Source organism: Eurytemora carolleeae, unplaced genomic scaffold, assembly GCF_000591075.1.
Source record: "Eurytemora carolleeae unplaced genomic scaffold, Eaff_2.0 scaffold1328, whole genome shotgun sequence".
Taxonomy (NCBI): Eukaryota; Metazoa; Arthropoda; class Copepoda; order Calanoida; family Temoridae; genus Eurytemora; species Eurytemora carolleeae.
The window spans coordinates 17623-32523 of record NW_019397216.1 but is presented as its reverse complement, the minus strand read 5'-3'; the positions used below and the strand labels follow the sequence as shown (position 1 = coordinate 32523).

General features: G+C 32.2%; 2 protein-coding genes and 3 long non-coding RNA genes across 8 annotated transcripts in view; 4 read left to right on the top strand and 1 right to left on the bottom strand.

Annotated features, from left to right (window-relative positions):
• Positions 1–5576, top strand: part of LOC111712792 (major centromere autoantigen B) — a 14960-nt gene extending 9384 nt beyond the window's left edge. Inside the window, exons 1-8 of one of the 2 annotated variants that reach the window (XM_023487520.1) lie at positions 1918–2027; positions 2367–2413; positions 2658–2725; positions 3732–3795; positions 3958–4380; positions 4998–5052; positions 5119–5149; positions 5476–5575. In XM_023487520.1, the coding sequence (XP_023343288.1) occupies positions 2000–2027; positions 2367–2413; positions 2658–2725; positions 3732–3795; positions 3958–4380; positions 4998–5052; positions 5119–5149; positions 5476–5560 (801 nt within the window). In that variant the 5' untranslated portion in view covers positions 1918–1999 and the 3' untranslated portion in view covers positions 5561–5575. Of the gene's footprint in view, positions 1–1917; positions 2028–2366; positions 2414–2657; positions 2726–3731; positions 3796–3957; positions 4381–4997; positions 5053–5118; positions 5150–5475 lie in introns of those variants that run through there. The other variant, XM_023487518.1, reaches the window with a different exon arrangement.
• Positions 5577–6529: 953 nt separating this feature from the next.
• LOC111712801 (uncharacterized) lies at positions 6530–7324 on the bottom strand. Its single transcript, XM_023487529.1, has 2 exons — positions 7052–7324; positions 6530–6947 (listed from the first exon to the last, which is right to left on the bottom strand). The coding sequence occupies exons 1-2, from the start codon at positions 7256–7258 to the stop codon at positions 6579–6581; spliced, it is 576 nt and encodes a 191-aa protein (XP_023343297.1). The 5' UTR covers positions 7259–7324; the 3' UTR covers positions 6530–6578.
• Positions 7325–7624: 300 nt separating this feature from the next.
• Positions 7625–9656, top strand: LOC111712802 (uncharacterized). 3 transcript variants are annotated; one of them, XR_002767543.1, is made up of 3 exons: positions 7625–7744; positions 8433–8497; positions 9008–9612. It is a non-coding gene; the product is annotated as an uncharacterized LOC111712802 (long non-coding RNA). The 3 variants fall into 3 exon arrangements; XR_002767541.1 differs by lacking the exon at positions 9008–9612 and adding an exon at positions 9623–9656 and having other exon boundaries at positions 7627–7744; XR_002767542.1 differs by lacking the exon at positions 9008–9612 and adding an exon at positions 8878–8891 and having other exon boundaries at positions 7627–7744.
• Positions 9657–9706: 50 nt separating this feature from the next.
• Positions 9707–11413, top strand: LOC111712803 (uncharacterized). The gene is made up of 4 exons (XR_002767544.1): positions 9707–9764; positions 10679–10754; positions 11089–11160; positions 11320–11413. It is a non-coding gene; the product is annotated as an uncharacterized LOC111712803 (long non-coding RNA).
• A 1251-nt stretch (positions 11414–12664) lies between these two features.
• On the top strand, positions 12665–14371 carry LOC111712807 (uncharacterized). The gene is made up of 3 exons (XR_002767545.1): positions 12665–12773; positions 12910–12986; positions 13234–14371. It is a non-coding gene; the product is annotated as an uncharacterized LOC111712807 (long non-coding RNA).
• Positions 14372–14901: the final 530 nt, after the last annotated feature.

Sequence of the window (14901 nt, the reverse complement as noted above, 5' to 3'; positions counted from 1 at the left end):
TAGTACGTTTAACAGAATAAGATTAAGCATGTACAAAAATCTACAAAGTTCTATATTCATTTTTTGCAAGAATAACAAGAGGGTTTATTACAATTTAAGATGTAGGCGTTAAATAAACTTTTTTAAAGATACCTAACGAGGCACTAGCTATTGAGAAAAACAAAAAAGTTTTGAATTTAAAGTCTTTAACCAATAAATATATTTTCTTTTCTAATATTTGACCAACTATATATTTGTGTTTAAAATTATAAAACTAGAGAAGCTACGAGGTTACAAAGTCTCACCAATTAAGTTGAATACATTTTACATTCTCCCTCTGTCTAGTTTGCCGTAATATATATCGGTGATTTGTCAGTTTTTATTCTTGGTGACGCAAGCAACGTGAAAGTTGAATAACAATAAATAAATTTGAGTTTGTGCAGTGCAATATAAATACTGCAGAATCCATTCATTTTGTAATAAATCTTTATTTCTATAATTTTGTTTAAGCATGATTAACAGGATAAAAATCAAAATAATCTCTGAAAAAAACCTGATAAAATTCACCTATTTCACATTCAAATACCTAATAAAAAACCTTGATAAAAAATCTCTGAAAAAAACCTGATAAAATTCACCTATTTCACATTCATACATGAGAGTGATATTTTTACACGTTCCTCCTATATATTTATTAAAGTATAAACAGAATTGTCTAGACATTGAATAATGAAATATATCTATTCTTGTATTTTTGACCTTTTTAATAAAGTAATAAAGCCTCACTAGATGTGAGACTGACGTGCTAAATATGACTTTAATTTACAAAAACAATTTTTGTGATTGTTTTTTTTTTGTTTATCAAAATATTGTATTTTTAAATAAAAACAAAGTTCAAATTATTAAGAATTAAATTTTTTTTCTTCACTTTTGACGATATTTTCATTAATGTCTTCTATTTTTTTATTCTTTTAAAGGAGAAGAAAATTAATATTTATAATAATATCTCCGGTCCCCCCTTTAATAGGTTTAAGAATCAGTATTCTCCAGTCCCCTCTGAGTAGGTTTAAGAATAAGTATTCTCTTGTTCACTCTGAGTAGGTTTAAGAATCAGTATTCTCCAGGCCCCTCTGAGTAGGTTTATAAATCAGTACTATCCAGTCCCCCCTTCAATAGGTGTATGAATCAGTATTCTCCAGTCCCCTCTGAGTAGGTTTAAGAAACAGTATTCTCCAGTTTCCTCTGAGTAGGTTTAAGAATCAGTATTCTCCTGACCCCTCTGAGTAGGTTCAGGAATCAGTATTCTCCAGTCCCCTCTGAATAGGTTTAAGAATCAGTATTCTCCAGTCCCCTCTGAGTAGGTTCAGGAATCAATATTCTCCGGTCCCCTCTGAGTAGGTTTAAGAATCAGTATTCTCCAGACCCCTCTGAGTAAGTTTAAGAATCAGTATTCTTTAGTCCCCTCTGAGTAGGTTCAGGAATCAGTATTCTCCAGACCCCTCTGAGATGGTTTAAGAATCAGTATTCTCCAGTCACCTCTAAGTAGGTTTAGGAATCAGTGTTCTCCAGTCCCCTCTGAGTAGGTTTGGGAATCAGTGTTCTCCAGTCACCTCTGAGTAGGTTTAAGAATCAGTATTCTCCAGACCCATCTGAGTACGTTTAAGAATCAGTATTCTCCAGACCCCTCTGAGTAAGTTTAAGAATCAGTATTCTCCAGTCACCTCTAAGTAGGTTTAGGAATCAGTGTTCTCCAGTCCCCTCTGAGTAGGTTTGGGAATCAGTGTTCTCCAGTCACCTCTGAGTAGGTTTAAGAATCGGTATTCTCCGGTCCCCTCTGAGTAGGTTTAAGAATCGGTATTCTCCAGTCCCCTCTGAGTAGGTTTAAGAATCAGTGTTCTCCAGTCCCCTCTCAGTAGGTTTTAGAATCAGTATTCTCCGGTTCTCAGTTAGTAAAAGAATCAAATTACAATATCTTTAGATTCAGTTGTTTTCGAACTGCCATCATCTCACAGTTACAGCAATGCATTCTTTGTTATTGTTATTTATAGGTAGCTTTTATTTAACCATACTTTTATGTATTCATTCATTCTTGAAACTTAAAATCGTTCATTATTCTCAAATTAATTCCTTTTAAATTTGTAATTTTTCTGGAACTGAACTTTTTGTACAGTATACTGCACTAACGAAATTATTATTAATATTTTACTATACTGTACAGCTTAATAATTCATCTAAAGCTTTGGTGCATGTAACTGAGAAAACATCTTAAAAATATTTCACTTGAAGTTTTTTTAAGTAAGTTACACAGCATTTTAGATACAGAAATAAATTGTATTGTCTAACAAAGAATAGATATAAATGGTTTGAAGTAAAAAATATCATTTTAGGTTTACACTTTACCTTTGGCTCTTCTACCCAACTCAACAAAAAGCAGGAAACAATGATAACATATAATAGAGTCGGGGGGTTGTGTGGGCTAAGCTCCAAAGTGAAAATAATACAACCTTGTATATTGGGACACCCTGCAGCTATAGAAAAAAAAAATGTTGTCTCTTTCAAATTTTGACCTATGAATAAACTTTTAAATTAGATCAAACATTTAAAACATTTTTTCGATTTCAAATTTTTTTTCTGAATGTTTCATTAAAATTGTTTGATTGATTTATGTATCAGTGTAGGAGACTGTAACTGCTGTTAGGGTTGTGCCCCAACAATGCAAAACTTTAACAATTAATCAGTACAGTCCGTAAGTTTCTAGGTTATTGGTTCTCAGGCTGATCTTCTCTGTGACCTGACTTTATTGTATACAGTGAGAACCAGGAAACTGTGGAATGGGAAGACGACATTCCAGCAAAAATAAAGTGCATTTCATGGTGTTACAAAGCAAATAGCTTTACCAGTAACTTATCAATCTCTTATCAACTGAAATGAGTCTGATTAAACTGCACAATTGCTGTGTCTCATTGTCTCATGTTCAAAGGGCTATTTAAAGTCAAAACTTCAGATTAAAAGTCGTCTTCCTGTACCAGAATTTTATGGTTATCACTGTATAAAAAATCTAAAAGCTCGTCTTCTGTTTAGTTCTGACTGTATTACTATATAAGGTCGTCTTCTGTTTAGTTCTGACTGTCTAACTCTACAAGGTCGTCTTCTGTTTAGTTCTGTGTGTATAACTCTATAAGGTCGTCTTCTGTTTAGTTCTGACTGTTTAACTCTACAAGGTCGTCTTCTGTTTAGTTCTTACTGTACAACTCTACAAGGTCATCTTCTGTTTAGTTCTGAGTGTATAAAATCTTTAATGTCGTTTTATGTTTAGTTCTGACTATATAACTCTACAAGGTCGTCTTCTGTTAGTTCTGACTGTATAACTCTACAAGGTCGTCTTCTGTTTAGTTCTGACTGTATAAAATCTTGAAGATCGTCTTCTGTTTAGTTCTGACTCTATAAAATCTATAACGTCGTCTTCTGTTTAGTTCTTACTGTATGAAATCTATAATACGGTATTCTGTTTAGTTCTGACTGTATAACTCTACAAGGTCAACTTCTGTTTAGTTCTGACTGTATAAAATCTTGAAGATCGTCTTCTGTTTAGTTCTGACTCTATAAAATCTATAATGTCGTCTTCTGTTTAGTTCTTACTGTATAAAATCTATAATACGGTATTCTGTTTAGTTCTGACTGTATAACTCTACCAGGTCGTCTTCTGTTTAAGTTCTGATTGTATAAAATCTGTAATGTCGTCTTCTATTTAGTTCTGACTGGAATATATTGAAGCCTGTAAAAGATGGAAAGTGGGTTCTTCCCTTCAGTGTAAAGGTAAAAATTTATCTTTTTAAACTGTGAAAATATAAGAAAAAAGATTACAAATAAAAGTACAAAAGCTTTGAAACATTAAAACAAAGATAAAAGTACATTAAGGTTCATTGTAAAGGGACTCTAGTGAACTTTAATGCCTGATTCAAAACTTTAACGTTTCAGGTTCATGAACCAAACACAATTTTTCGAATTGATTTTGCATCAAGAGATGAAGAGGAAGAACAAGGTGGGATGGAGGAGAAGGAGGAGGAGGAGGAGGAGGAAGATGGGATGAGAAAAGAAGAAAATGAGATTAAAGAAGAATTGAGCATGGATGTTAGGGAAATTATTAATAATCAGATTGAGAAGGATGGGAATGACAGAGATATGAATGACAAGGATGCAAATGAAAAGGATGAGAATAACAAGGATGGGAAGGACAAGAATTGGAATGACAAGGATGAGAGAGATGATGAAAATGAGGATGAAGGATACAAGGATGAAGTGGATCTGGATGAAGGGGATGAGGATGAGGTTAAGCTGGATGATATTGTAGAAACAACAGCTGGTGTAGAATTCGGACCAACAGCGGCCCGACTGACTCAGGTATTAAAACCTCTCTAGATACTCCTAGATCATCATCGTTTTTAGGTCAGCCTTTCAACAGTCCAGGTTTACATGTACTTTAAAATAATCTGAAATGTTAATCATATAGCTTTTATTTTTTATGCAAAAAATGTTCTTTGATAAAAAATATTAGATTTTTAGTCTTAAATAGAGTAAAGATATTGTTGTGTGTATAGAAAGAAAACTTATCTAGCAAACGATTTTAAAAAAAAGATAAACATAACAAATTATTTTGGGACACCCTGAAAAGTAAATAACCTTGAATGTTTACAGAAAAAACTTAAAAACCAGCCCACGGAAACACAAGGATATTTCTAAGGATAATTAAATATCAATTTTCCTAACGCCAATTATTTCCGTTACAGATTTCCCAAAGACAATTTTCCCAATGACAATTTTCCCAGTGACAATTTTCCCAATGACAATTTTCCCAATGAAAATTTTATCCTCGCCACGTACATTGCAAGGTCCAGAACATGCCTGAATCTAAATCTAAACTTGGATAATTTACAGTGACATTTCCATTTATTTTTTTATTTTTCCCTTTTTTTAAAAAACATTAAAAATGCATCGATTTAAAAATGTATTATTTTTAGGTTAATGAGTATAGTGAGGAGGTTAAGGACACTGGAGATATTCATAATTTCATTGGTAAATATTATAAAATATTCTTTTTAACAATATTCTGGAGAGAAAAATATTTTCGTTTATTTTCAGTGATGGAAACAGAAATTGGCTTCATCATCAGGGAAATTCATAAATGTTCATATTCGTTTAATCAGTTGTTGAGACGGATTTTTTTATCTGTAAATATGATTTTATATTTAGTCAATCTGAAGAGATGGTTTAAGTTTAGCTTTAAGAGTCAGTGTTTGAACCGGTCCTAAAAAGTTCAACTACTTCTCGTTATTCATAAATTCTCGATTCAGCTGAACTAAGTTTGATTAGTTTAAAGTTTAATAAAAATTTCCGTACTCAGCTAATTTTGATTAAATAAATTTTCTTCAGCTAATGTTTAAGTTTAAATAATGTTTAAAACATTTAGAACAAAATCTACATTATTTGTATTAAAAGATTGAGACAAAAGGAGAAAACAGGTGTATTGAGCCTATTCATCGGAGGTACATATTCATATTTTTTCAAACAAAAATGGAACTAAACATGAGACCAGACATCGATATCGATTTAGCCATTATAATTAATTTAGTTTAATTTGATAAATTAGAAATCATGGAATAAAAAGTTTTGTAAAATGAATTATAAATGACATGAATCAGATATGATTGAAAATTAGTAAGTCAGATTTATACATTCAATTAATGCAGATTTTTTCGCATTTTTGTTATTAAACCTTTTGTTTGGCCGTATGTTTTAATTATCAAAAAATATTAGATGTGTTACAATTTATTAGATGGCTTTTTAGTTGTAGATAAAAACCGGACTGAAATAATACGAATACAATTATGTATAGCTAAATTTACACGGTGGTCCTCATAAAAGTATGTCTTTTAGCAACTATATACTTAAGCTCAGAGAATATATGTTTATATTTGGACGATAACCTAACATGATAAACACTCCGGTTAAACTCTAAATAATTTTGTACATTATCTCTTCTCTCTTCGACCCCCCCCCCGCACCCCATCATAGTTTATCTCTTTTATTCACTTCTTTAACTCAATGTATGGTTAAATACAGAGTGTCCTAATAAACATGGGAATTCAGTGACGAATTCGATATCTTCTTTGCAATGAATTAGCATGTATACCTAATTTCAAAAGCCATAATATTAATATGTTTGCTAGAATTTATTTTATGAAAACGGTAAATGCCTGTAAAGATTGGTCTTTAATGTCTCCGCAAGATGAAAAGCGAAGACGGACAAGTTTACTCAGTTTGTATACTGGAATTTTCTTGTTTTATTAAGTACAACCGTATGCAGTGAAAATATAAACAAACAAATTGTAAACATAGCAGACGAGTTACAGCTTTCTCAGTGGGTATCAATATACTAAATCAAAGAATTATTTATAAAGACGATATCGAATTCGTCAATGAATTCCCTTGTTTATTGGGACACCCTGTAGTATTTTCCTTTTAATTCAACAATCTCCTCATGATCACAACATTTAATAATACTGAAATTTATTAAAGGAAAAAATTTCAAAACGTTGGAACTAATTTGTATTTACTGCTTTTTGAGTCCGATCTAGGTCTGTTATTTTCTTGGAAAAAAAGGCAAGGCTTCTGATATCCAATCTCGTGTGGTCTTTTTTTTTGGTCTTGGCCGGAGAATTTTGAGGTTCCTTGAACAATTTTCGAAAAGCAGGAGATAAATTCATCTGATCAGAAGTCAACCTGGCGTTTCGTTTTTGAATTTTTGGTTTAGGTAGAGACTTCTTGGGAGACTTCTGTTTTGGATCCGGAACTGTAAATAAAACTTTTTTAATAGTTTTAGTGTTATTCTCATCATTTTCATCATCTTCAGAGGAGCTGGAGCTGGAACTAGAACTGGATTTACTTTCAATCAGATCATTTAAATTTTCCTGAATATATCAAAAACTAAATTATAGTAATTAATCTGTAATTGAAAATGCAACATTAGTTTTCTTATAAAAAAGTGTGAATGAATTTAAAATATCAAAATTACCAATTGGGGAACAGCATCTGTCGAATGTTCTTCAAACCTCTCTAGAACCAACAATAAGCAGCCAACAGGAAGTGTTCCACACAAAAATGGATAAAGAAGACAATTTATCGGTCCTCCACATTCGCTTACTAGCAAATTTACTGTGCTAGCTATGATGAATCCCCATTGGAGAAGAAGAAAATGGATTTTAGTCTCTACGGTAGCCATATCAGATGAACAGCTTTAAACTCAGGACGGATTTGAAAAAACTGGTTTCCCGGATTTTCCTCCTGGGTTTCGTGGATTTGTAGTTTTTATCAAATAGTTACACAGTTTTCTTCAGATAACGGTTAACGCGGTATATTTACAAAATTGAGATTATTTGGTTTTGTTTATTTAGATGTACAGTTCAAGAAGTTTAAAAGAGTAAATGAAGAGTAAATTTTACGTGAATTGTGCATTGCACATTGTACGATATGAACCTCTCTCTAGCTGTACAGTGTACAGTGTACAGTGTGCAATTTACACATGTACAGGCATAGAGAATAGAATATATAGAGAGGAATTAAAAGAATCTCTCGGTATATTATTATTATTATTATTATTTCTATTATTATTTTATCAAGGTGGAGAGTCTATGTTGAGAGTGGTAGCCTGGATATATCCTGGGATTGTAAATCTAATCTAGATGAATCTTGTTCAGCCTCCTCGCAGGTTGTAATGCTTTTTTACCAATGGACACTTCATTGCTTTTATCCGACGTTATGTAAAGAGAAGAGAACATAAACCGTGTTAAAATGTTTTAAAAAAATGATTTATTCTTTTTGTTTCAAATTCTCGAAAAATTTTGATAAAATTAATTCTATATAAAAAAACAAGACAGTCATATTTATATATATATGTTGACTATAGCCGGCCAAACGGCAGGACCATATGGGCTGAACTTTTTTTATGTGAACAATCATGGGTAGCCGAGGGGTGTTTTAAGCTAAAAAAAATCGAATATTTTTCCTTTTTAAATTTTTTTTTTCAAAACTTGTTCAGCATTTTTTTTCCACGGGCAACGCCTTCAGCTAGTGATAAATAAAATAAAATTTCATTAAATGAATATAAAAAATACTATTTTGATTGTTTAAAACTACATAAATAATTATTTTTTTAAACTCTCGATTTAAAAATGTGTAAAAATCACTTTAATCTTTAGAAAGTTTTTAACATTAATGTCAATTCGAAATTACTCAAAGGAAATATCCGGACACTGTGGAAAACGATTAGATTCTGAATCATCCTTATAGATTCTCTTTTATTATTAACAAAAAATTATATAATTTTAGAGCAATTTTTTTAAAAATTTTACGATATGTTTTTCATCACAAATATTTATGGTTTCTAATCTGTTTAGTGTAATAATAAGAACACTGAGTGTGTGTATGGAGAGGGCAGGATTGGAAAATGCGTTTGCTCTGGGTAGGTAGTATAATACTAGTTCTTGAATACATCCTTACATATGATTTATAACTTGGTATTCTATAGACAACCTTCTCTTACATAATTTTTTTTGTGTTTGATCTGAGTATGCTTAATGTGTGGTTCCCCCCCCCCCCAAAAAAAAAAAATTGGAAAAAAAACTTTTTTTTTCAATGGGTACTTTATATATGTAGGTTCAACCACTAGTACACCTGTTCATATCTAGAGAATATATATTGTATTCTCTTTGGTTCTACCACCAGTAGATGGGTACATATCCAGGATCTACCACCAGTACATGGGTACATATATCTAGGTTCTGCCACCACTTCATGGGTACATATCTAGGATCTACCACCAGTACATGGGTACATATCCAGGTTCTACCACCAGTTCATGGGTACATATCTAGGATCTACCACCAGCACATATGTGTACATATCCAGGATCTACCACCAGTATATGGATACATATCTAGGATCTACCACCAGTAGATGGGTACATATCTAGGTTCTACCACCAGTACATGGGTACATATCCAGGATCTACCACCAGTACATGGGTACATATCTAGGATCTACCACCAGTACATGGGTACATATCTAGGATCTACCACCAGTAGATGGTACATATCTAGGTTCTACCGGCCACCAGTTCATGGGTACATATCCAGGATCTACCACCTGTACATGGGTACATATCTCTAGGTTCTACCACCAGTACATAGGTACATATCTAGGTTCTGCCACCAGTACATGAGTACATATCTAGGTTCAACCACCAGTTCATGGGTTCATATCCAGGCTCTATCAGAAGTACATGGGTGGATATCTAGGCTCTGCCACCGGTACATGGGTACACATCTAGGTTCTACCACCAGTATATGGGTACATATCTAGGCTCTACCACCAGTACATGGGTACATATCTAGGCTTTAACACCAGTACATGGGTACATATCTTGGCCTTACCACCAGTTCATGGGTACATATATAGGTTCTGCCACCAGTACATGAGTACATATCTAGGTTCTGCCACCAGTACATGAGTACATATCTAGGCTCTACCACAAGTTCATGGGTACATATCCAGGCTCTATCAGAAGTACATGGGTACATATCTATAGGTTCTACCACCAGTACATGGGTATATATCTAGGTTCTACCACCAGTACAAGGGTACATATCTAGGTTCTACCACNTAAAAAAATATTTAGAAAATTCACAAGAAGACTTGTCAGTGTCTTCCTGGGTTCTATAACATTAAAGGTAATTTGTGTGCTTTTCCAAAAAGATCAATTTTTTTATTGAAATAAATCAATTTGATTAAAGAAATGTGTATATATACATTGACACTGTCTATATTTGCCACTACATTAAGTTCATCCTACAATAAATATATTTTACTTTCAGTTTACCTAACTTTATTCTCTTTAAATAAAACTATTATGAACTTTATTCTCTTGAAAAAAAACTATTCTGAACTTTATTCTCTTTAAATAAATCTATTCTGAACTTTATTCTCTTGAAATAAAACTATTCTGTCCAATTTTCCGTCGATTGTTTTTGCCAATTTTTTTTAAACTCAATTTTCTGAACAGAACTGAACACTGGCCACAAACTCTCATTTTCAAACCCTTTTATATTCGCTACCTAATGCTGAAAATCTTTGATGTTTTAAACTTTGACAATTAACCTTGATCAAGCAGAAATCATTGTTTGAAACATCCAAGGTCTGAAAAGATAAAAGAATGGGGAGATTAAATATTTTTGGAAAGTGTACAATTCCTTTTTGTTATGAAATTGACTCATCGAGGAAGGGTGGCTGCTTTCAGGGTTTTGGAGTGCTCCCAGGATTTTGGAGTTGCTCCAAGGGTTTTGCAGTAAAATGTGAAAATTTATCCGAATTTTATGAAAAGTCTTTTAAAAAGGGAACCGAAAATTGAAAAAAGGGCTCTCCCCTTTATTACTATCTTTTTTAAGATATTTGCAGAAAAAAATTGCAAATTTCAGTCCAAGTAGCCTGTGGCGATCATATAAACTCTAAAATCCTGAGAGCACTCCAAAACCTTGGGAGCGCTTCAAAGCCCTGGGAGCAACTCCAAAATCCTTGGAGCATTCCAAAACCCTGGGAGCACTCCAAAACCCTGGGAGCGAAGGATTTAATCCTGAACACTTACAAGGTGGTTGTGTTGAGATGACGAATGGAAAACTGTCAGATAATTTTATGGATTTTTCAAGACTCTTTAGAAAACCAAGGTTTGTTTTTTTATAGATCGTAGCATTAAAATTATTTAAAAACTTTACCTCAAAATTGAGAATATAGATTAATCTTTTTTTATTTAAGGATTTGAGTCTTTGTCACAAACTCAGATTTTCTAATCCCTGTATCTTTGCAAACCAATGCCGTAGACCTTAGATATTTCAAACTATGAAATTCTGGTAGATCAAATAATCTAAGTTTAAAATATCAAAGATTCCCACCATCAAGTTGCAAAGATATAGGGGTTATAAAATTTGAGTTTGTGACAAAGATTCAATTACTTTATTATATTTTATTTTGTACATTTGACTAATTCTTGATATTTTTTAGATATGATGAAATATTTCCTGGAAAAGTTAAGATGTCTAAAAACATACCAGCTCATGGTACTATTAATACTAGGTTTGTAAAACATTTTAAGGAGATTTTATAAGTCAGCAATAGAAGATTTACAAATATTTAAAGACTTTTAAAAGTTTTAATTATTTATATTATGTACATGTACAGAACAGCTTTTACAGTGTACAGTGTACGACTTTAATGTATAACATAACACTTCAGGAAGGATGGCGAATATAGATCTGAATGTGATATTAGTATACATCTTCCTATTGAGGGCAGGAGTTTACTACCTTGGCCGGTCAAATGGACAAATACAGGTAAAGGACGCAAGGGAGGGGAAGGGGGACGCATAAAATGCATAAAATGATGCTCCTACATTTATAGAAAAGGAATTACATTTATACGTATTGTTTTAAAGCAAATTGAATTACCAGTAGCTTGAAAAGCATATTATTAATTGAAAAGGGTCTGTGTACAGTACACAATTGCTGTGTGTAATGTTCATTGATCATAACCTGAGTCTAACAGCCGTCCACCCAATCCCCGATTGTATTATTTAAACCAAGGTTTTAATGCAAGGAAAGTTAATTGCTGTCGTGTAAACTCTGCGTACATATTGAAACCAGTTCTCTGTGGAAGGAATTTGTAAACAAGAATAGATGCATCGGTGTTCGTTTACTATCCGAGGAGGTTAAAAGCATTAAATTAAATACATATTTGCCAAGAGTTCCCAATAACTATTTACCAAGAGTTCCCAATAACTATTTACCAAGAGTTCCTAATACCTATTTGCCAAGAGTTCCCAATAACTATTTGCTAAGAGTTCCCAATAACTATTTGCTAAGAGTTCCCAATAACTATTTACCAAGAGTTCACAATACATATTTGCCAAGAGTTCCCAATAACTATTTACCAAGAGTTCCTAATGCCTACTTGCCAAGAGTTCCAAGTAACTATTTACCAAGAGTTCCCAATAACTACTTACCAAGAGTTCCCGATACCTATTTGCCTAGAGTTCCCAATTACTATTTACCAAGAGTTCCCAAAAACCATTTACCAAGAATTCCCAAATACCTATTCACCAAGAGTTCCCAAAACCTATATACCAAGTGTTCTCAATTCATATTTACAAAGTGTTCCAAATACCTATTTACTAAGAGTTCCCAATACAAATTTACTACTGTGTTAACCAGAAAACTCTGGAATAGGAAGACGACTTTTAGTCTCAGGTTTTGATTTTGAATACTCCAATAAGCATTAGATACAGAAAATGTTCAGTGTAAACAGACCCATTTAACTTAATTAATAATTCAATAAGTGTTTAGTTAAACTATTTGCTTTGTAACAACAACACTCAAGTATTGCTATAAAGTCGTCTTCTTATTTCAGAGTTTTCTGATTATTAACACGTGTTCAAGTAAATTATTTAATTCCCAGAAAATTCTTTTGTTTTGTCTTTTGAGTTGAAAATGCGCAATTTTTTAACTCTACAGAGCAGAATGCTATTTTACTTAATTATCTTAACTTCACGCCGTTGGGGAATCATGGGTCGGTAATGTCGATTAAAAAATATGTTTCTTTTTTAGACAATCTGGGCTTCCGAGAGGGTTTGAAGATATTTGGTTTTATATAGATTATAGATGTTCAAGGGAAGAAGCTATCTGTAAACTTGGGTACGCGTTATATTTTCTATTATTATCATTATCATTAGTATTATCATTATCTTTAGTATTATCAATATTATCATTATTGTTTTCATTATAATTTTCAGTATTAACAATTAGTTATTAGACGTTTTGTTTTCTTCAGGATAGGAGAAGGAACAGATTCTAAATCAAAAGAATTTATATTTACTCCTTACTATCAACAACTGGACAATATCGATGGTAATTATAATTTTTTTTAAATTGAAATAATTTAGCATTGTTATAGTTAATTAATAAAGAAATTGATTACTTGCAACAAACTCTAATTCTTTATTCCCCTTATCTTTGCAACTAAATGGTATAACCTATTATGTTTTAACTATTGCAGATTTCATAGTTTAAAATATCAAAGTGTACGATATCAGGTTGCAAAGTTATTAGAATAAGAAAATTAGAGTTTGAGGCGAGTAATCGGTTCCTTTCCTAGGGCCTGCTATAGATACATACAGAGTAGGTATTGAACCTACAGATGAATCTGAACCTGGAGTAGATCCGTACCAAGGAGTGTATCTAGGTGTGGAGTGCAGGGTGGGAGAGTGGGGTATGTGTGCTCACACTGCTCAATGTATAAGTGGAGTTTGTAGAAGAGATGTAGAAAATAAACCGAAATGTCTATCTCAGGCTGATGGATAGGAAAATCAAGATCTTAGAGCCTAGGTTTAGATTCAAACCTAGAAATAAACCTAGATCTAAGCCTAGATTCAAACCTAGAAATAAACCTAGATCTAAACCTAAATCTAAACCTTTATCTAAACCTAGATCTAACCCTAGATCTAAACCTATATCTAAACCTATATCTAAACCTAGATCTAAACATAGATCTAAACCTAGATCTAAACCTAGATCTAACCCTAGATCTAAACCTTTATGAAACCTAGATCTAAACCTATATGAAACCTAGATCTAAACATAGAAATAAACCTAGATCTAAACCTAGATCTAAACCTTTATCTAAACCTAGATCTAAACCTAGATCTAAACATAGATCAAAACCTAGATCTAAACCTAGATCTAAACCTAGATCTAAACCTAGATCTGAACCTAGATCTAAACCTAGATCTAAACCGACATCTAAACTTAGATGAAAACCTTGATGTACACCTAAATTAAAACCTAGACCTAGATGTAACATGTCCTCAGAATTCAAACATCGAGTTAAATACTTAGATTCTAAACTTAAACCTTAGACCTTGACTTTATGGCTGAATCTAAGCTTTAAGTTTAAACCAAGATATTATATTTATTTTAAGAAGGACCTAGAAAGTGAAATATGTACAATTATAGAGATCGATATTCATATCAATCAATTGAATGGACCAAGAATCGATATTGAGAAAATCTGCAGCCACTTTGAAATGGACTGTGGACATGGATTAAAATTAGAAGGGTGCAGGCATATCTGATTCACAACGATACCTTTTTTTACTTTGTCTGACAATATGTCTCGCTAAAAATTAAATGCCAGCTTTGGTACAGGGATGTGATGACATTATATCCTGAACCAGATTTACTTGAATTCAGAATATTTTTTTAACGTGGTTTTTAGAATAAGAATATATATTTTCTCTGAATAAATTAAATATTTCAAGCTTTATTAGGCAAGTTTATTTTCAGCATTATAAAAGCTGAAATTTTATTAAATTTCTGAGAAAAAAAGTTTATGAGTTGAAAAGGTCGCTGATCCGGCGGCTGTAGTTGAACCACCTCTCCAATCTATTTAATTCTGTCCCCAGATTTCTAATCAGCTTTTTAAAGTTTGTGCAGAAAATGAGTTTTTTTTGTATTTTTGTGTAAATGCATGTAGAGCAGTTATGAGCCGATAAAACGTTCTAATATTTGTTTAAATCAAACTTAATGATTCGTTGAATGAATCAAATTACATTTAATTTTACTGCATTACATAATTAATATTTTTATTAACTATAAACTGTAGTAAAATTTTAACTTGAAACTTAACTTGAATTCAAATTTAAAATTTAAAATTTAATGCTTCTGGCAGGATTTTTGTGTTTGATTTATTTGTCAGTTTATCATCTTTGTAATTTATTTTTTTATACAGGGAATCCCAGATATATGAATATCTATAACCGTAATA

What these genes read in the sequence shown, in the direction of transcription:
- LOC111712801 (XM_023487529.1), bottom strand. Translation starts at nt 7,258, where the DNA reads ATGGCTACCGTAGAGACTAAAATCCATTTTCTTCTTCTCCAATGGGGA. An exon ending in CAGATGCTGTTCCCCAATTG is followed by an intron (nt 6,948 to 7,051) that starts GTAATTTTGATA and finishes TGATATATTCAG; the next exon opens with GAAAATTTAAATGATCTGAT.